We start from the raw sequence: 22,212 nt of genomic DNA on the forward strand, positions 1-22,212 counted from the left end.
AAAGGGAGGGAAAAGTATAATCTGGATTTGCCAAACAGCCTGAGAATAATTAGAAGATAAGCAACTTGGCACTGTTTACTGGTGAGCTGTGAATTAAATGTATCCCCCCTTTTCTCTTTACATTAGTGTTATGTGTCGCTTCGATTCTGGATTTCATGTCCTTCACACACCTCTCACTCCTCCTGTCAATAGGCAGGACTGTATTTTACTGCAAAAGAAATGTAGGAGAAAGCATTTAATGTGGCATCAGAGACTTTCTAATTGCCAATCTCTGAAATGTGCTCATAAGTATTTGCAGTTCACTTACTGAGTGGAGATGAATCACTTCCAATTTGCTTTTATGAATGTGAGTGGAACATTTGCAAAGAGTGGTTTCAGTTATTTACACTGAGAAATCCTTGTCAGCAGCCAACCATAAAAGACCTGAGTGACATTTATGTTCTCTTGTCACAGTCACAGTCGGAGGGAAGGATAACATTCAGTGTGATGGTCTGCAATGCACTGGGTGAAGTTTTGTTCACAGTTTTAGCTGTTGATGGCTTAACCTTGCGTATTCATATTGACTATGGTCCTTAGAGTAAAAAGGAAAATTGGACCATTGCAGATGAGAAAACAATATTAGTGCCACTGAAATCCATGGTATGCTTGCCATGAAGTTTGGCTTATCAAGATCATTGCCTAATTTGCAGGTGTGTGGGTATGCTTGATGTCTGTAATTTTTTTTTTTTGATTTCTCACCCCTCTCTAGACTCTTCTGTCCCCTGTGGGGAACTTATTACATTCCTGTGTAATAAGGACTAGAATCACAGTCACCAGTGCAAGAAAATATCTTTGAGATCATATTTCATGTGCCTGAAGGGGTTTGATACAATCTCCTGATAAGAATGTACCAGACATTAAGCAGATACTACAGCTGGTCTTGTATCTTCCTAATTTTTTGGGGCATGCAGACCAGAAGGGAAGAGAGCTTTTTTTTCTGAGTGCAGCAATGCATACTTATTTGGAACAATTCAATCCTCTTCAAAACCAGCATTCCATGTCTGTCCCAACCTAAAATTCAGCTGGATGTTACAATAGCTTATTGTTTGCTGCAAGCACAGACCACCTGCAAAATTAAAGGAGATATTTGTCATTTCTCCACTGAGAGATTGATGAGAGAGTGCTGTAGTTTATAGTCATATACAGACTATGGCATATGAGATGTACGGCCTGTTTTAGTAGAAATATAAATATATAACTATACACTTACTATAAATAGTATAAATATGTATTAAACATTATAAATATTAATATCCATATGAAACCCACAAAATTATTTGCACTTTTAATTGTGGGAAAAGCAATTTCCAAATTTACAGTTTTGTCTTTTTTTTTCTTCTTTTAACAAAAAAATGCTATCTGTTTCTCACTAATAATTTTTGAGAAAGAAAGGTCAGGCATAATCCAAGGCAACTTTGAAATACATGTCACAATAAAGAAAAATTAGAAAGCAGCAGGGTCCTGAATTGCATAAATGTTAGGGAAGCTGATACTGTTTTCATTCATAATCTCAAATATTTGTAGCGCCTTTTTGGCAGACTGAGGGTTTGCCCAGAGATGTTCAGTGTGTAAATTACGATCTGTGTTGATAAAATTCACTGCACCATGATGTCAGGCTTTAGATGGAGGAAGCACTGTAAAAACTCTAGGTTTCCAAAAAAACCAGTATTCCAGGTACAGTGATAACTTCTTTGAGGTGTTAACTTCCTATGGCATTCAGTGGGGTGGCTTCAGAGTAAATGTGTCAATTAAAGGCATTGCCATGAGTAACAGTACAGAGAACACAACACTCATGCCTGTGAAGCATTAATATCCACTGTTTCTATTTACTCCTAAGTATCAAAGATGACAGTTTATGTGCTTCTGGTTTCCTGCAGGATCAAAGGGGAATTTTATTTATTTACTTGATCAGAGGCAAAACAGGCTGTTCTCTGTGAAAGAGTTCTCTTGTCTGTGTCACTTACAGCCATTTATTGAAATTTCATGACTGAGTGGAAATCAGCTGTAACTGATGTTGGTCACTATGTTACTTTGATGAAATAATAATCAAAATAATCAGTGAGGACCAAAAGCCAGGTAAAGATGAGCATCTGCATTTCCTCTTGCCTTGACATCGGTGGGAATTTTTCGAAATTGTCCTGTAAAAGGAGGAAAAAAGGGATTGTGCCATAAAAATCACTGCTATGAGGTTAGAAGGAATTTCAGGGTTTGGTGAAAGCAGATCTGAGTAGCAAGTCTTCTGTTTCAGTCTCAGTTTGTGAACTGCCAGGTGCCTGTGGGCTCTGGTGAAGTTGGTCACTCAGTTCCTGAAAAAACTGAACTGCAGCCGTATTGGGTCCTGGGTTACCATTTCTTTCTACAAGGGATTTGGTAATGTCATCAGTCCAGTAAGCTCCATGTTTATGCCATTGCATTTTATTTGACACTAAACTAAACCTGCTGTTTGCAATTAACACACATAAAAGGAACAATAACAAAACTGCAGCCTGCCTCTCCAGCGCTACACATACTCAGTGCAAAGAGTTTACCAAGTTATGGTGATTTTCCCTCCCTTTGCTCTAACAACAACTTCTATAACAATTGATCTCACTGAAGACCAAATGATAAAAAATATGTTTATCATGCCCTGAATATTTCTGATGGGCAGCAGTGACTGGTTACTGGAAGATTAACGCTGCTCTGGATGCTTGTGTGGACAGGACTCTCACCGCTGAGGAGCTGATCTAAGCATGAAGTTAAAGTGAAGCAATGTCTGTTGCCTCCCTGGGACAGGATGATGTAGAGAGCTGGTTTCTTACCATGACTGGGATCCAGGGCAGCTGGCCCACCCTCCCACTGGGAACAGTGAACAAGGAGCTTGTAAAATACACAGACCAAATGGAAATGACCCCTATTGACTGATCCCAGCTGCATGTCAGACCTCTCACTGTCTCTCTTGATTTGCTATCTCAAATAAATGGATGTGGTAGAAGGGGCTATGGAAAGAAAACAAAATAATTTATTCTCCTTGAAGTTCTGCCACACTAATAAGCCTCAGTTTTTACAGCTGAAAAAAAAAGTTTATTTGCAGATTAAGTTTTTCCCTCTTTCTTTTTTCTTTGAAAGTCTGCAGTTTAGAATAAGACATGTTCAGTTTCACAGGTCTTTGACAAATGCAGACTTGGTAGATTTTGTTGGGCATTCATCACGTAAAACTACTGGCTAATGAGAGTGTGGTTATTTTGCATTTAGATTCAGGAAACAAAGTTATAACTGCTTTTGTCGGTGCTTTGGTTTAGATGTGCATGGTGGCTCAGCTCCATGAAAAAGATCTTAATCTGTTTTGAACAAGCATGATGTGGAGAAAGACTTGGCTTATTAATGTGGGTTTTTTTCCTTGTGTTTTCCCTAATGCACTCCTGGGTAACACCAGTTATTCTGAGCATTGTGAAGAGCTGCTTGCAGTAACCAGGGTAGCACTTGAATTTGGAAACACCAAAGACAACAGATGCTGAAATCCTCTGTTTGATACTCAGGATGGGTTACTGCTATTGATATTCGATTGACCTCTCTTTTGACTTTAGACGTAAGATAGGAGGTACTTAACCTCACTGCCACAGTCACCTTGATCTCTATTTGAGAAGATTGTCAGGTTGTGACACATGCCATAGTGTAATTATGGTTTGATAGACTTTCTTAAGGAAACTTCTTAAAAAGTCATCAGCTTACATTTCCTTCATGGAGACAGAGACACTGATGTGTTTTGCAAATATAGCCTTTTTTTAAGGCTTATTCAGTTCATCATTAGTGAAATAAGTAACCAAATTTGGATTAACAGATCTATTAGAGCGTCTCAGTGGAATGACTTTCATCATGTCTACAAAAACACATGGGACATAAAAAATTTGAGGATGAAATTTTGATTTGATTATGTAACTTTCTTTTGCCTTTTACAACCTTCTTTTTTTTTCTCTATTTTTCTTTGGTTTTTTCTCCTTTAAGAATTTATTTCTTCCTCACTCAGAGTTGTACAAACACAGTAGGGTTATAGCTTTGAACATAGAAGCCTTTACCTGTGGCCTTCCAGTGTTGCAACAGACAGATGTTATTTCAATGTAAAGTAGATTGAAATTCCTTTATATAGGTTCTGAGTGTCCCAGCAGTCACCCTTTTTGCATTAAAGACACAACCAAAATGCAGTTCAATTGCGTCGTTTTTCCTCTACTGGCAGATTTTAGTCACATTGGCTTGCAGGATCTTCTGACCATCAGCTGTGACCCACGGATATTGCTATGGAGAAAGACACACCTCTGTGCCTCCTACCACTGCTGTTTCTTACCAGCTGTCCTATGGGGGCATTTCCTTCTGATGAGCTCTCTGCTATTCTTTATATCCTCTAGGTGGATAATGAATTATGAGGTAGTTGATGGGTTATTCAAATCTGGCATCAAGTGATACCATGGACTTTCTTCCTTCCTTCCATTTTTATCTTACCATTTTCCGTTAATTACTTGCATTAGTGAGAGTAAATCACTTGAATTCTGTCAAAATACAAAGAGTTAAGGAAGTCTTGGGTGGCTGCCTGTAAATAATTTTCTGTGTTGAGCCAGATGAAGAACTATGGATGCAAAGGAGGTTTCTGTGGCGCTGGAAGAAGCTTTTCTTCTAGCCAACATCTGTCAGGCTCTACCTTTGGCCCACTGTTCCAGGATGCCCGTGATTATAGTAGTCCAAGGGTAGGATGATACTAGCAAAGTGTCTGTATGCCAGTAAAGTTCATGGCCTTGGGATGACCCTGTAATTGCACCATAAAGGAACTTTTTTACTCTATATTTCAGCTATATCTTTAGTACACAAAGGCCCCATCCTGCAGTCCATAATGTGGCAACCCTTCCCATTGGCTTTTGATGGTGTTCAGGTAAAAGTGAACAAATCCCGCTGATATTAGAGAGAGTTTTGTCCTGGTCAGATTCCACAGTGACATGTGGAGTACAAAACAGAGAGAGGTATTAGCATGTGATTAATAGCACAGCAGACGCTTGAACGTACCAGCAAAGAAAGAGAATCAGGTTGGGGCCACCCTCATTATTTTCCTGTTTTTCTGATGGAAATACATATTAAGTGCTGACACACCTGAATTTGAAAAACTCATCAATACAATGTATTTTCAATGAGTCTTTTAAATAATATATGTAGTAAAAACAAGATAGGCACTTTGTGGCACCTTTATTTTAATAGGTGCAAGAATACAGGCTTGATGAAGCTAACCCTACTGAGCAGGCCAAAGAGGGATGAGTGCCAGTTATTTTTCCTCTGAAGCACAGCAGGAAATGTGTAACTGTTAAATTTCAATTCAGATGATTATATTTAAATATTTACAATGTAAAACTAGACTAGAGCCCAAGAAATGTTCTTTCTCAAACTGAAATAAGATGTCTTTTATCAAGAAAACAGCAAGAAAAAACCTAAATAAATCTCAAAACTCAAGATAAGGAACCATTTTTACAACAGCAGAAATCTTACCTGATTGCTCAGATCACAATGTGTAAATGTTGAATTTTTTACCTTGTTCTGTTCCAGAGACTGAAGGCAGCACTGACTCATCATCCTGCCACCATGTCGAATGGGAATATGAACACAATGGGCCACATGATGGAAATGATGAGCTCGCGGCAGGACCAGACGCCACACCACCATATGCACTCGCATCCTCATCAGCACCAGACACTGCCACCTCATCATTCATACCCTCATCAGCACCAGCATCCGGCACACCATCCTCATCCTCAGCCTCATCACCAGCAGAACCATCCCCACCACCACTCTCACTCGCACCTTCACGCACACCCAGCACATCACCAGACCTCACCTCACCCCCCGCTGCACTCAGGCGGACAAGCACAGGTAGACCTTCATGTCATGCTGCATCGCTGAGTTTCGCTGTTGTGTGGAGTTAAATCCTGATCCCTGTATTGTTTCTTCTTGAATGCATGTTTTGTTAGATACAAGCCCCTCGGGCTGCTCATAAATGTCTGCTAATGGTGATGAGGAAGCTCAAACTTTATTCAGAAAATGGAGTGAAGCAACAACTTGTTTTGCTGGTTAATTTATTAGACATTTGTAATATCTTACTTTATAAGGAGCTCTAAGGCTTTTCAGTGCACTGAGCTCTGCAGATTGCCACATACCCTTTTACAGATGAGGTTTATTACAGAGATTCGCATATTATATATGTTGCTTAATATGCTTGAACCTGAACTTCTCAGGCCAAGATTTAAAAACCTGTATGAGTTCTACCTGCAGAAGAAGTCTTGAGTGAAATGAACTGGCACTGGTGTGTGTCAGGGTGGTCTGTGTGTATTCAAGACTGGAGATAGTAGAGGTAGTTCTAGGCTAAGGTACACTGGCTTAGAGGAAAGATTTAAGGACCCTGGCCCTGTGAAGGGGACGGACATCTGCATAGTATGAGAAAGTCAAGATTAGCTGAGAGTGTGGGCAGTAGTTGATGCATGCTGTGATGGGAGAAAAAGATGGTGAAGCCAGTCCCAGGGAGAGAGATTTAAACAAGGAAGGCAATCTAGGCTTGTATTCAGATGACGAGTCAGTGAAGGTCTCCATTGAATGAGATGTAGGACTCAGTTTTTGGACCAGGTATATTTGCTTCAGCAATTTTTATAATTTGATATCTGAACTGAATGTTTCTTGAACTAATGAACTAGTGAGCATGAACTTTAGAAGAGTCATTTTTAAGAGGAATTCTATTAATGTCTTAAGATGATAAGCTTCTGCATCAGGATTGCACGAGAAAAATAAAACTCTGGGGGCAGTGAATGTAACATGTCAGGTCTAGGAAGCAAAGTTAAGGAAGACAAATAGGCAGAGCATAGAATGTGAGGACAAAGAGGAGTGCCAGCCATAAGAAGTTCAATTGGTGAAGTATTGTGTTGCCTGCAAGTACCTTTCAGACAAGCTCTTTGAAAACATTAAAGAAAATGATAGGATTTGGCTGATATCCCAGTGTCCCACAACATTAACTATTTACTAACATCCAGCTTTATTACTGCAGTCTACTAGCACATGGGATTTTCCTAAAGCATTTGCTAATGTAAAATGAATTGTTAGCTTTAGAGAAACAATCTAAGTAAGATAGCAGCAGACTCCCCTGTGAGAAGATATCCAGAGCTTTCATAAGTTTAGTTCAGGTTTTTACTTTGTGAATTCAATTATTTTCCCATCTGTTAATGAGTTATTTTCCTTGGAGTTGTTTAAAAACTCCAATGAAAAGACATTATCTCATAACAGAGAAACCAAAAGTAACCTGATTGTTGTCTTGGAGATCCCTCAGAGAATAAGGATAAAGTTTTTCTTAGCAGATTGAGGACTCCATGGAGGAGATGGGTCAAGTTACTTAACCTTTCTGAGGCTTCTAAAACAAGGGTAATAGTACCAACACTTCATCAAGTTGGGAGGATAAACATGTTAATGCAGTTGAGGGTATCAGATCCTACAGTATGGAGCACTGCTGCAAAACACCTCACTTTTAACAGGTGAGGAGAAAAGAGCTACCAGAGAAAATAAGATCAGTGAGCCAGCAACCCTCCTCTGAGCCCACTGGAGCAGGTCCATGACTTTCTTACACAGCTCGGACAGCCTTGACTTTGTGCTTTGTATTCCCTGCTAGCTAGGCACCGCAAAAGACTCACAGGCAGCAAGAAGAGATACAGACACAAGAGTAGGTGGACTGACTGGCAGTCTCAAAGCTCTGTCAGGGGTACCCTGTGTCCCAGCACCACACAGTCTCTGGAGCTGGCTCTCCACAGTTAGAACAGCTTTATAACGCACAGTGTCACTGGAGGCAACAGACCCAATGAAGGATCAAGAAGGTCTTCACTTTGTCCATGGGTGTGTCACCAAAGGGATGGAAATGGAGGGTGATGGAGTAGGAATCCTGAGGTCAGAGGCTTCCCTGGGCAACGCTGTGCATCTGCTCCCATGGTGCAAAGGTAATAGTGATTTCTGAACAGATGGATTAGAGGGGAAAAAAGAAGAGCTTGCTGAGTAATAACCACATGGTTATTACTTTCAAAGCTCATCCGTAGTCCCCATGGTAATGGCCTCTTTGGGGATCCGATTGTTCCAGCAGACATGAATTTTATGGTGCGATTTACTAATTATTAACCTCCTTATTCTTCTGAGCCAGGTTCTTTCATTCCAAAACACCTGCCAAATGACAGCATGGTCCCTGCTGCTATAAACCATGTGCTCCCATGCCAAGACTGTTGTTTTTCTACACTGCACCCTTCTGTAATGTCAGAATTCATTTCATGCTTTTCAGCTACCATTTTGGTACACAGGAACCCAATTTTCATAGAATGAGTAAATGGGTATTACTTTTGTGGTAAGTTGCAAAGAGCAGAAAGAAATATTGTCTCAGGCATGAAAGCAGAAATCACCTGAAAGGTATCACTCTGAGAAAGTGAGATATCAGGTTGTAGCTATGTTGCCTCAACTACTACAAAAATTATACTATTATTCTTGTGTTGATCCTGTAAAGATTTCTCCATATTAAACTTGCCAGAGTGATAGCTTAAGCAGACTAGCGGGTGGGATGCAGTTTCATTTTCTTAGCTATCCTACATTTGTCTTCATTATGGATATGTGATTAGTATCCTCTAAAAAAACAAAATTAACCTAGATTTTTATATTTAGTTGATTTTCTTCTTATGTCCCTAGGCAGGACAGCGAAATCTTGCTAGAGAATGGTGCTTAGACAGTTACTAAGACATAGCCTAACAGATTTCAGGGTTAAGAGCTATCAAGTAAGAGTCAGTTAATTATCCCACGTGACATTATTAGTGAAGTAATGGCAACCTTTATAATTAATATCTGCCAGAGATGAAGAGAAGACTTTGTCATTGTGCAAATGTGCTCTGAGTATGGATAGACTGCCTGATACATTCTGAAAACATAATGACTCACCAGTTATTCAGGAGAAAATTACCATATGAGAGGAATTAAAAAAAAGAAAGAATTGAATAGTTACCTTTTAACACCTTTGCACCAGACCCCACTGAGACTTGAGAAATGAGAATTTTTAAAGCTGAATGAAAAATGAGCAAAAAGGGGTGAGGGAAGATAAATAACAGATCTCTGAAGTCTGGAAAGGTGTTGTGTGTGAGGAAATGAAAGGCCTTTGATGAGATGTTGACAGTAAAACGTATTTCTGAGACCTCTGCACTCAGACATACTGCTAAAGAGACAACATGCCTGGCCCTGGGGAACAGGGAGCAGCTGGAATCCCTTGGCAGCAATCTCCCAGTGGCAGCCTGGCAATGCTAGTGGGAACTGGGGCTGTGACCAACACTCCTGTGCAGTCCTGGCCAGTGGTCCTGTGCCGTGCTGGCAGCTGTGCCTACTGCAGCTGCCACAGACCTGGGACTCCAACCCCCAATGTGGACAGTGTTGGAGATATTACTAGCCAACAAATGGAGTTAATGCAAGCTGAAATTTTAAAAGTCAGTCAGAAAATGCAGGGTGGCTTATTTATTTTTAGAAGGTTATTTTTTAAAAGCTTTTTTTCTGCTCCTGTGAGAGAGATTCCCTGACTTCGCAGCATAAAGCTGGGAATAAATTTGGCTTTATGCAAAAAAGCATTATCAGATGCACAGAATAATTACATATAAAATTGCCATTGTAATTGCCACAAGTCAACTGGGCGAGGGAGAAAACTAGATTATAGGCAGAAAAGTGACCTCAACTTCGCAAGACTCAAGACGATAGTATCATTTTAATTGAGACAGTCAGAGGTGTTAGGCAAACACATGTTAATTGCCGCAATTGAAATTCAGGGCTCAGTCTGACAAAGCACTGAGTACATCCCCTCCCTGGAGTCAAAAGGAAGCACCTTGGAGGTTTGGGCCTCTGCCAGAGCAAGAGGGTTAATTTTGAGTCAACAATTTAAGTTTCCATACTGTTCCAGACTGTGCAGGAGTGGCAGCAGCAACGTGAGCAGCAGCAGGGGCTCCTGCTTGGTGTGAGCAATGGGACCCATGGGTCAGGTTCCCAAACCCCAAGCTGAGGGAGAGAGAGGATCTCTCCAGAGCTCTGTAGCCTGGGTGCCACAGAGAGTCAGAGAACTAGTCCAAAAGCTATCTATTCCCAGTCAGCTGAACATTAAATCTGATACTGGTTCCTGACAAACATGGAGATAATTCCATCTGCTCAAGAGTGGGAGCACAGTCTACATGGGACTGCTCTCATCATGTACCTTTTCTGTACTATCAGGGGCCACTTACTCTCAGAAGCAGGATCAATACTCTCCTGCACTTGGAAAAGCATAAATACATTGTTTTTTCATAGTTTTGTAGCAGTGGGCTGGATGTGATGTGCCTCTACTGTCGAAGCCAGTTGAATAAAAAGACTCAGGTGCAAAGAGCTCTGCAGCTCCTGTCTCCAGAGGTGGTAAAGCAAGAGGCAGAGATGATAAAGCCAGGGAAATAGAAATGGCCCAAAATTTTGGAGGCAACTGGGGGAAAAACAGAGAAAGACAGAAATAAGGCTGCTACAGTGCTCTGGTTTGATTAAAACAGGTCATGAGAGAAACTTGGCATTTCAGGTTTGAAATAGGTGGTGACAGAGAATGCACCTACATGAATATTTTCAATAACTAACTGTAAGGGATAAAAATGTTCCCTACTAATATTTGGAGGATTGTTTCAAAAAATCTGTCCTTTGACCACAGTAAGGATTTGCCAGCAGCTAATTGCCAGTGGCATCTGGTCAGTTTGCAACTTTTATCTGTTGCAGACCATGTTGGGGAGCAGACTGAGTGTGTGAGATTTCCCTTCCCATTTCAGCATCTCCCCTTTTTGTAGCTTTCCCCCCTTGCTACTCCCTGAAAAACCTCTTTCCCTCCAGGTTTCGCCAGCAGCACAGCAGATGCAACCCACACAGACGATACAGCCACCACAGCCAACTGGAGGTCGCCGGAGGAGGGTGGTGGACGAAGATCCAGATGAGAGGAGGCGCAAATTTCTGGAAAGGAACCGAGCCGCTGCCACACGCTGCAGACAGAAGAGGAAGGTTTGGGTGATGTCACTGGAAAAGAAAGCAGAAGAGCTCACTCAGACAAACATGCAGCTTCAGGTGCGTGCCACTGTCTGCGCCCCCGAGGACACAGAGGGGCTCTTTGTGCTCAGAAGGACTGGCAGTGCCTTTGGGGCTGTCCCTGCACAGTCAGCTCTTAGTGGGAGCTCAGGCATGATCAGTTGGTTAATCAAGAAGTGTGTACTTCAATTAAAGAAATAATTACATTTTAGCAGGATAAGCCAGGAAAATGCTGTCTTGGGATTTAGAAGCCTTCACTAGATGAAGTTGTATTTATTTTCTTTTCTTGTCACTGCTTTTTGTGGAGATTTTTTTTTTGAAGTGCCGTTAACTTGACTGTAAAAGATTTCTTCAGAGCAGGGCAGGTAGTTAAACCCTCATTCAAAGCCAGCAAGAAAGAAGTGTAAATAGATCACTCTACCACTAAGGAACATGAACTGGATGGATGAAAATACCCTAAATATAATAATAAAAGCCTTTCTTACAGTGCTGCCCTTCTTATGAAGCACAGTACTTCTGCTTCATGCAGAGGTGTGCCTGTGTACTGCCAAGGGCAGAAAAACCATTTGTATAATGGCACTCCTCAAAACAATTCTCCCACAAAATACAACAGGTATGAGCAGCAGCCAGGCACCAGCTGCAACAGATCCATAAGTGACACCAGTATTGCCACCATGGCCTCGAGCATGGCAGTGTGCCCTTTGCCCCCAGCGGTGTGCCCCTCTGACCTGATGCAGACAGCCAGAGTATTGCTCAAGTGGATTAAAACATTGCCTTAAGTATCTCTGGTGCTGTGAAGTTAGTTCATTTGTCAGTTTATGTCACCAAATCTGGAAGCCAGGCTGCCTTCAGAAGTTATAATGTCACCAGCAAACGTTAACATAAACCAAGCATGCAAACAGGGATTGCCTGGTTTTGCTCAGTTCTTCCAAAGTTGTGGAGCAGTTTTTGTGTTCTTGGCTTAAAGCTTTGCAGAAGAGCCTGGTTTAAGCTTTGTTGCAAACCAAACCCTCTCTTTCTTTTCTAGAATGAGGTTTCCATGCTGAAAAATGAGGTAGCACAGCTGAAACAGTTATTGTTAACACATAAAGACTGTCCGATAACAGCTATGCAGAAAGAATCACAAGGATATCTAAGTAAGTAGCAGATATGTTTGCGCTGTCTCCACACTCCTCACAGGAAAGCAAAGCTTCCAATTCTTCCCTCCAGAACCCCTTGTTGATCATATTATCACTTGAACCTGTCTTCTCAAACATCATCCGAGCCATCCAATCTCCTGCCCTTATTTATCCAACCCCGCTCAAAACCAACAAAGTCCTGGTTTTCATCCCACACAGCAGAGCTAGTCTTCCCCACCCCTCCCTTCAGCAAGGAGATGCACACAGATGGACACTCACTCCCCTGTGGAGGATCCCGCTTGAACTCACAGCTCCAAACCTGCAAGAGTCCTCCTGGGCGCAGCGCTGCCAGAACCTTAAAGTAACTCTCAAAAGGAAAGTTAAAAAGGAAAACATTACAGTCCCCTCCAGTGAAAATTGTACTGTGCTCTGACAGTGGCACAGACCAGGCCTGGCACAGGTTTTCAAGGTTTGTTAACTCTTTTTTAACTCTTATATTTCTTTATTTTTTTTCCTCCAAAAAATTCTCAGCTAATGGAGACATTGAATCAGTTCTGTCTAGTTGATGCATTTTATGAGTGTGGCAATCTAGGGACAAATTCTTGGCTCTTTGGCTCAGAAGAGTCCTTAAAAGAATCTCAGGGTTCAGAAGAACCTCAGGGTTAATACTTGGTAGATTGCAACACTCTCTTAAAATCGAGTCCATCTCTGTCTCCTCTGCATCCCTATGTATCTGTCTCTCTAACAGTACTCAAAGAAAAAAATACATAATTGCATTACATGCCTATCAACTGTTGTTCAAATTAGATTTTCTGTGCTGCAGTGCACTGCACTCTAATTTTGATTCTTGCTGGAGCAAATAAAGCATTTAAGCATCCCAACTGATTTTAAAGATCCTAAGATATCAGACTTTTTATCCCAATATTAGTTATCATAGTCATTAATGTCTTGGACTTTTTTCAAGGTCTTGATTCTTGAAATTGGGTTGATATCAGAAAAGCTGACTTGAAAAAAAACAACAAAAACTGAAAAGATCAGAAGAAAGAGTGTTGGATAACTGTGTATTTTGAAATCCTGAGACTTCTGCATGGCTCAGGTCATTAGTATTTCCTGGAGTGTCACTAGCCTGGGCTTTTTATTTGAATGGAAAGATGAATGTGTGTTGTCTCTGTGCCCCCACCCCCTTCCCAGGTCCCGAGAGCAGCCCTCCTGCGAGCCCGGTCCCTGCTTGCTCCCAGCAGCAAGTCATCCAGCACAACACCATAACGACCTCCTCCTCCGTCAGCGACGTCGTGGGAAGCTCAACTCTCACCCAGCTCGCCAGCCATAGAACAGACATCAACCCCATCCTTTAAAAGTGGTTGATCAGAAACTGCTAGGGGAGTGTGGTAGCGTATCGAAGCATCCTCTCTGCTAAGGACATTTGCAACTATAATTCAAGCCTGGAAGATTCCTCAGTTCTTGAAAGACTTTGGCTATTCATTTTTATAGTTATTAAAATGTCTTTTATACTTAGTTACAGAAAAGGGAGTTATGCAATTAATATGCTATCAGCTTGAGAAATGCTTTGGTGCTTTCTCCATTTTTTTGGTACCAGTTACTTGTTTATAAACCTAACTATTTCTGTACATAGTCATGTTTCCTTCTCACAAATCTAGCCTGAAGCCTCTGAAATATGAAGTTGCATTAAACTGCAGCTTGTTAGTCAACATGAGGCATGAAAAGTATTAAACAGAGTCATAAGTAGGTAACTAGGAGTAATTAGGCTATAAATATAGAGGGAGAGCATCTGCTGACAGCATAATACAAAAGAGTTAGTGTTGTGCTATCAGCAGACCACGTCTTGCATTCAGAACCTCTTTTAAAGCGGTTATATAGGATATGGCTATCAGGACAAGATCAAGCCCAAATAACATGCTCTTTTGTCTAGCTCTCTCCCTTCTCTCCCCCCTAACCTGGCCTTTTTCTCCTTCAGTTTTTGTCACACCTTCCTTTTCTCTTCCCAAACTCTCTTAATTCCCCAGCTTCTTTTTTTCCCTGCTTTTTTTTTGCTCATTCCAAGGCTTTCCTGCTTTCCTCTTTTTCCCAAAATATAATAATGAACAAGCAAAAACTTCAAACCCACCGAAAAACTGTCAGCATGGCTGCTGCTTTCACTAGCTCTTCACCTGCAGTTGCGCTGTGCCGGGCATTTGGCTTTTAAAAAACAGAAATGCTCCTGATTTAGTGTTTTTAATAAACAGGGAAAGGTGAAAGCAGTGCAGCCCAGGTGAAGTAGGATGGAAAGCCAGCTGTGTTGATGCTAGCAGCCCTGTAAGTTTCTGCAGTGCAGTACAGGCGTAGCAAGCAACACCTGAGAATCACAGTAATTCTTTTGCACTGCCAGTCATTAATGTAGAAAAATTCATGTAATACGTAATTATTTGGAAAAGTTCTGTTCCCTAACCGGGTTGCGTTGTTTTAGCAATGAAAGGTAACAGCCTCAGGCTTCATGGGCTATAAATGAGAAATAAATCAGCATAATAGTTCTGACCAGTTGGAAAGATGCCATTTGTAATTCCGAGGAAAAGAACCTGCTCTCTGCAGGCATTCCTTTAAATGTTCGTGGACTGATCCCTAGCTGGCAGACAGCAGTGTAGCTTCACTGATTTTAATGACACTTAATGCCCATTTATTACAGGTAAGAAGTTGTTCTTTAGGACACCAAATAGTTTTTAGATGCATGCAGCAGCTAAAAAATGCTTTATCGCTACACTTGATAAAATACAATCCAGCAGAGAGGGTCTGGAAAAAGAGCTTTATGCCACAATTAAGGTTTTTGTTTGGACTCTGAGCCTGCCCCTCAGCGCAACTGATTTGCATCCCCAAAGTGTTCCCAGTGATTGATGGGAAAATCAGACAGGGATGATGCCAGTTAATTATGCTGCCTTGCTGTATATTAGGACCTGATTTTGCTCTCAGTTCTGCCAGCAGCAAAACCTTCCACTGCTCACCCAGCAAGCAGGCTCGAAGCTGGTGAAAGATGCTCAAAACATTTTGAGCTGCATCTTTAATAGCAAAATTCATGTTATTCCCAGAAAATCCTGTAGCCCTAACACACTTTGTTCTGAAGCAAAGCCCTCTTCCTCAAAGACTGTGTCTTTGTTTTTTAGAGGAGTTGTGGATTTTAAAAGGATGGGTCTTCTCCATACAGGAGGGAGAGTGAAACAACTGAGGTGTGAGGAGGCACTGTAAGGAGCAGGGCCTTTCTGGAAGGGAAAGCAAAATTCTGAGTATCATTCATTTCTAGATTAGTTCTTATCTTGGTGACTAACTTTTTGTCAGTATTCTTTAACAGCTCGCTTTCCATTTATGCAAATACATTCAAAAGAAGAAGATTTTTAATGTACAGTGTAAATCGTGACTTAATTATATAGTCGAAGAACCAAAAAAAATTATGAAAAAATGCAAATGTAAAGGATTTTCTATTATATTTTAGACAAACATATACTTTTAAAGTGTTTTAAATACTGAATCTATAATTTTTTTAATGTCCAGTTGTAATAGCTAAATGGTTTTGCTTCATCATGGCTCCCAAGGGAACTTTTTTCAAATATGCAGTTGAGCAAAATGTTCCAGCTGACTATCCACTATGTAAAACCCCCAAATAAGCATTTCCCCTGCATCTGAATTTCATCATTCACCATCAAAAAGGAAATGCCATTGCAGGGTTAATTTAAAAACTTTCCCTCTATATGGGTAGCACGTAAATACATTAAAAAATAAAAATCAAAGTTGATGGTAATAGTAGAATACCCAGTTGAGCTACACTGCACTAGAATTACGGTTTAGCTTCATTTTATTCAGTCTCCTCAATTAAAATATTTAGCTGTTAAACTGAAAGCCTCTGCATTAAAAAGAAGGGGAAAAAAAAGGAAAAATACAAAAACCTTGCCTAAGTTTTGTTAAATTCAGCAACTTGACAGTTTGACTGATGTGTATTATATATAGCTCAATTATTTCTTTTTTTAATGCTAACTAGGCAAGCCAACCACACATGTTGGCCTAAATGTGTAATTACAATGAAATGTCTCCTCTCTATACTATTGGCCTTTAGGTATAATCCTTACTAGTGATGTGGAAATAAGTAAAGGATGAAAAACTATTTGCTGTTGCTTCTCGTAACTCCGTTGCAGGTTCACAGGCCAAGACAACATGCAGCATATTTACATCAGCTGTATCATCGGGAAAAGGACCAACCATACCAGACACCTTATATTATGCATCAGATTTGCTTCCACATTAAAATGCTCTTGTTTTCCAGAGGGGTGATCCTGCAGCCTTTCCTCAAGCTGCTGGTCCAGCTGGGCACTGGGGGCTGCCTGAGCAAGGGCTGCGGGAGAAGCCCCAGCCTCTTTGTCCCCAGGATGTCCCTCTGCTATGTGGTCAGTGGCAGCAGCTTCTTCCTAAGCATGTCACTCTAAATGCACTTCCCAGACTCTTTCCGTCAAGGAGGATTCCTGCTTTTCGACAAGTTACTTCTGGAGACTGCTCCACTTTCCTGTTGCCCTGCCAATCCAGCCTGTTGCTGAGCTCGCCAGGCTCTGTGCCCTATCCCACTGCCAGCAAAAGATAACTCAGACCACTTCCTTCATCCACTTTCCTGGGCACTCGCGAGATGGTGAGCCTTGGCCAGTGCCTTGCTCAGGAGGAGGTATTTCTGTAGACAGCGTCTCTCATCATGTGACATTGGAAGCATGTTGGAAATCTCAGCCACGGACAACTGCAATATTTTGATCGTAAAGAAATGATGCTGTGATCCGGCTTCTTCTTCCCTAGCCCCCCTTCCCCAAGTCAATTTATGCAAGCCATATTCATAATGCTGCCTGTGGGAGACAAGTAGTTTGTGTGCTATCGTGGTGTGTTTTATAAGGACAACAATGATGATGATGGTTTATGGAGAATTTCATACTGTTGGGAATTAATTCCTGCTATGAAGCTAAATATTTGCTGCCCATCTTCTGAATAGTGGAAAGTCAATGGTTCAGTGCCTCAGTGCGTGTGGATTTAGTGTTAATGACTCAGTCCTGTTAACTAACAAGTCAGCTATAACTGTTGTTAAATGCCCAACTTTTGAGGATTCATATTTTTTTAAGCAACAATATTTAGTGTTGAAAACTAGCCTTTTAGTTTATGCAGAATGTGCTTTTTAGCAGCTAATACCTTTTTTAAAAAAAAGCGTATAGAGTGAATTTATGAAAATTCATGAGGACCAAAGCAATTTTAAAACAGGAATCTATTAATTTAGTATTCACATAGAATTTTATAAAGTATTTATTAATAAATGTTATTTTAACACATTCCATTTGAACAGTATTCTTGTACAGAAACTGTTGCTTTTTTTTAAAGTTACAATATTAGTTTTGCAATAAACTGCTCTAGGTGTGTGTGCGTCTAAATCTTTCAGGGTCTCGAGCAGAAGTCATCCATCTAAGATGGAAAAGTTTGCTGAGGCCAGTTGTACAGAAATTCCTAAAAGTAAATGTTTTCCTTAAAGCAGCATCTGCTTTTTTTTCCTTACCTTTTTTTTTGTTGTTGTTATTGTTAACAATAAAACAAATTATAAACCTTCAGTTTTTTCCTTTGTATTGGAAAATGTGCTCTCTCATTTTAAAAAGCATGGGTTGACATATAACTGGAAAGCCTGTCTTTTTTTTCCCTACTTTTTTTTTAGGCTGATTTTATACATCATCACAAAAGATCTAACCCCATCCTTGTTTCTTTTCTAATATCACATAGTGAGTTGCACTATACTGCCTTATCATTGCCTCTTCTGTCCTCTTACTAAGCAGTGTTCCTTAGATTTAGACCATTGAAACTCCATTATACATCAGAGAAAATTACTGGAAAGGGAAGAAGAGAAAAAACAATTGATCTGTAGACATAAAATCTAAGCTGTGCCTATAAAATGAAACCAGTTACAACTAATTAGTATCTTATTTCTACATTTCAATTATTTATATTATTTTAAAATTGCACTTTAACTCTTGCTCTCTTTCTTGCTCTCCCTTGTTGAATCATTTATAAGTACTCTTGTAAAATTTTGCACCAGATACATTTATATGCTTTCACTGGTGGCATATCTACAACTTGTCTCTCACACCTGCCCGAATGGAGAAGCTAAGACCAGCCAGTCTGCAGTGTGATTTAGACTTTACACCCTCTTCATGACAGCATATAAATGTTTTATTATGCAAAGTATGTGACGTGAGGCAGCATCTAAGCTACATTTATAATCTCTCATCCCAAGAACCAAAGTGTCCTGTATATTGTAAAGTCAGGAGACTGGCTCTGTTGTGCATTGTCATGCACTTTGACTGTTGCCCAATTCACAGTAGCTGCAAAGCTGCAGTGTTAACAGGCCATACATACTATGTATTAGAGTTCTGAATCAATAAAACATGTTGCCTTACAACTTGACTAGGGACAGCACCTTTGGAAAAAAAACACAAAGAAAAAAGAGAATGAGACAAAAAACTTCTAAGGACAAACAAAAGCAATAAAATCTCAAGTGATTTGAACACATACACACACAAAAAGTTTGATTTTTTAGCATCTGAAATGATCATCGTACTGCAAAGAATAAAGAGACTGTTTGTATCCATAATCTCTTCTTACTTTTTTTCCAGAGCTTACAGTTTTCTCAGTTTTATCAGTGGCTTTACACTTAAGAGCTAAATTGCTCACCATTATTGGTTTTCCATAGCTTTCAAAATTACTTTATAGCAAATCCTTAACTGCACAAGGCCAAAAATGTTAGTGTTCACACACACTCAGAGTCAAGATTGATTCTCTAAGTGGAAATCTGATCCTTTCCCAGGTCCTCCTTGGACTGGAATCAATAACTGTAAGTCGCTATATTTAGACCAATGTGTAATACCTGGGATTCAGGATCACCAGTTTTATATTTATGCAAATTAAGTATTAGTATTTTTTATTTTCCCCTGATGGAACTGTTCATAAAGAGCCTGCCATCTGATGCCATGAAGGTCTTAGACTGAAATATCTTTCTTGATAAAAACATTGTGTGACAGCCTTCTGAATGAAGACTGAAAGCTCCTTCTGGCTTTGTAGGAACTGCAGCAGTGTCAGGGAGTGAGGGAGGTGGGCGAGTTGATAGGGCATTTCAAGGGAAATGTTTTCCTTGCTGGAATTTAGGAAATTCCAGAGAAACTTTTTCACCACCTCTCAGAGCTGAGATTGCAAGGAGTTCCTAGTTCAAGATCACCTTTAACATGCTTCCACAAGGCAAACTATGTTGCACAAACTATGTTGCTTCTGAGTATGAACAATTGCCACTGAGAGTTTTGCCAAGGACTTTATCATTGGGACCCAAGTGTTTCCCAGCCCATGGCCGTGAGCTCTGTGCCCCTCTTTTTGTAACGGTTCCGTTCAAACACTGGGTAGCACTCATCGGTGAACATTGCTTTGGACTATTGCCATTGTCCTAGTTTTAAGGAACTTTTAGCACTGCTTGGAGTAAGCCTAAACTATTGAAGTTTATATATAAATATATATATATTATATTAAAAAAGGTGCTGTCACAGTAAGTTTTGGGCTTGAGGTTGTTTGTGTTGTATGCAAAGGTTTTGTGTATGTTTTTCTGTTTGTTTTATTCTGTAAAGCAACCACCCTCCTTACCGGAGGGAGACACTTTTTTTTTTTGGTACATAAATGTAAATACTTGCTGCAGCATTTAATATGTTTAATTTTATGTTAAGCTTTTGTTGCATTGTGAACCCATTATTGTTACAAATGGACAATAAGTTCATTGGGACTGTTCAACTAGGTCAGATTTTTACATCTCTTTCTAGCTAGAAGAGACAGGAATTTTGTGCGTTTGTACAAATGTTAATAATATCACTGCAATTCCAATATAATAAAGCACTCAAATAAAAATAGTTCCTGTAGCTTGTCTGTGTCTATACTCCAGACATTTTACTATACAGATAACCCCTGCAATTAAACCAAACTGCTCTTCAATGATTTCTGTTATGAGTTACAATCCCTCATCTCCCTCCAGTTTGGAGGAAGACCATGGTGCAGGGCATACACTGTCTGGCAGCAGTAGCAAGGGGCTGTGCAGAGTTTACAGCTCACTGTTGTCCTCCAGCAGCCGAGGTGACTCTCTAAGAACAAGTTCTCTGAACCTTTTCCAAGCAGGGAGGCTGCAAAGCCTCAATTGTAAACTTACGTGATGGAGCCTGACGTGAGGTCTCCGCATAAGGATGAGACAAGCTGTTACTTTACTTTTCCTTGCAGCTGGAGTGTGCTTGTATCAAAATACACTCTATGCTTGTTACCCCGCCAATCTTGCCTCTTGCCAAAAGCTGCCTGGAAATGAATTTCCTGCTGAGCTAATTAGCTCTAATTGTGATGCCCCTGTTATCTTGCCAACCTCATTTCTCACTATAAATTGGTCCAATACGGGCCTTGGCACAATAATGAGTAAACTGTAATCTAAAGTTAGTTGGGATGAACCCATCTCTCCAGTGGGAATTAGATTAGCTTTAAATTAATGCAACTTGATGTCTTGCTGGCAGTCCCAGAGTGATGGCCTCACCCAAGTGGTGCAGCCTCAGTGTCAAGGACCAGCCTGCTCGCAAGCACTCAGTGTCAATGTCACGCTGCAGGATACCAGCCTCATGTGGCATGACCATGCTGCTCCTTTGGGGGCCCTGGCACAGGCACAGCTTCTGCTGCTCCGCACCCTGGCTTTTAAAAGGCTAAATCTGGCCAACAGCATTCACCTTCCTAAAATGAGTAGGCAAAAAGACAGAGCCATGCCCATTCCTGTTCTCTCTGTAAAAGCTGGAAGATGTTGCAGTGGGTGCACATGGCTCCCTCTTTAGGGGAGTACAGCAGACATTTTCCCCAAACATCAAGACATGGCATTAGCTGAATCCATTTTTGAGGCCATATATTCCAGCATTGTGTTTAAAGCAGGGATGTTGTGCCTCTACTTAATGTGTATTTATACAGTAGGCCTCTTGCTCTGGGGCCAAATACTAGAAGAGGATCATTATCTCTGTAAAAATAAGTGCCTCTCATGAAGACATATCACAGGATAACTTTATTGTCCACACAGTTATATTTACACCTGACGGTATGAACTAAGCAAGAGGTGTTCAGGCTGAGGTAACACTGCCCATTACAACCTGATTCAGGATTTCCCAAACCTGATTTTAGTATTTGTTTCTCTTCCAAGCAGTCCACTGTTACTATTGCTCCCTCCAGTCTGCTCTGGACATTAGAACAAAGTTATTACTACCAAAAAAAATGAATCGGTGTGACCACATGCTCTTTCCCCTCTCCTTTGTGGGGAGGCAGCCAGAGCTATACTAAGACAACTACGCTCTGCATCAGCAAGAAGGTTGCCCTTGCTTATACCAGTCAGAGCAGTGCTACAGAGAGACTCCTTCCCTCTGCCCCACCAGCCCCTTGTGTTTTGACTGGACCCACTTTGCCCTTCAACCTGTCCCCAGCTTTCTCCTGAACCCAGGCTGCAGCATCAACTACTTGCTGTAAGTGCACTCTAATGGCAACATAGCACAGAGTTTGAGTAGGGATGATAAGCTAGCACAGAGTGCACTGTAAGTACCCAAAGGCATTGGCAAAAATCAGACAGCATAGCAGAGCAACAACAGCAGTTTAGAGAAAGCAAGCAGCTCCTTCAAAAAGGTGTGTGAGGCTAGGGGAGGGAGGCGAACCCAAATGAGGCCAGATGCAAAGAGGTGCAAGAGCTGAGAAACTGGAATTGAACCAGCGCTAAAGAAACCTTTCAGCACGGGGATGGAGAAACAGGCTTTTCCTTAGTTTAGGGGTGATTTTTTAAAAATACTGAGATAGAGGGAACACTGGACATGCAAGGATGCAAAGCACTTCCAGCCCTGGGACTACCCCCAGAATTAACCTGTTACACGTACTTTTT

At 40.8% G+C, this 22,212-nt stretch overlaps 1 protein-coding gene across 3 annotated transcripts in view; it reads left to right on the forward strand.

The window, feature by feature from the left end:
• CREB5 (cAMP responsive element binding protein 5) overlaps nucleotides 1-20,175 on the forward strand; it is a 254,317-nt gene extending 234,142 nt beyond the window's left edge. For all 3 annotated transcript variants that reach the window (XM_071561003.1, XM_071561004.1, XM_071561005.1), the window contains 4 exons: nucleotides 5,599-5,922; nucleotides 10,936-11,163; nucleotides 12,152-12,260; nucleotides 13,434-20,175. In XM_071561003.1, coding sequence (XP_071417104.1) covers nucleotides 5,599-5,922; nucleotides 10,936-11,163; nucleotides 12,152-12,260; nucleotides 13,434-13,597 — 825 coding nt within the window. In that variant the 3' untranslated portion in view covers nucleotides 13,598-20,175. The remainder of the gene's footprint in view (nucleotides 1-5,598; nucleotides 5,923-10,935; nucleotides 11,164-12,151; nucleotides 12,261-13,433) is intronic.
• Nucleotides 20,176-22,212: the final 2,037 nt, after the last annotated feature.

The sequence above is a fragment of the Pithys albifrons genome, chromosome 7 (assembly GCF_047495875.1).
Source record: "Pithys albifrons albifrons isolate INPA30051 chromosome 7, PitAlb_v1, whole genome shotgun sequence".
NCBI classification, from domain to species: domain Eukaryota; kingdom Metazoa; phylum Chordata; class Aves; order Passeriformes; family Thamnophilidae; genus Pithys; species Pithys albifrons.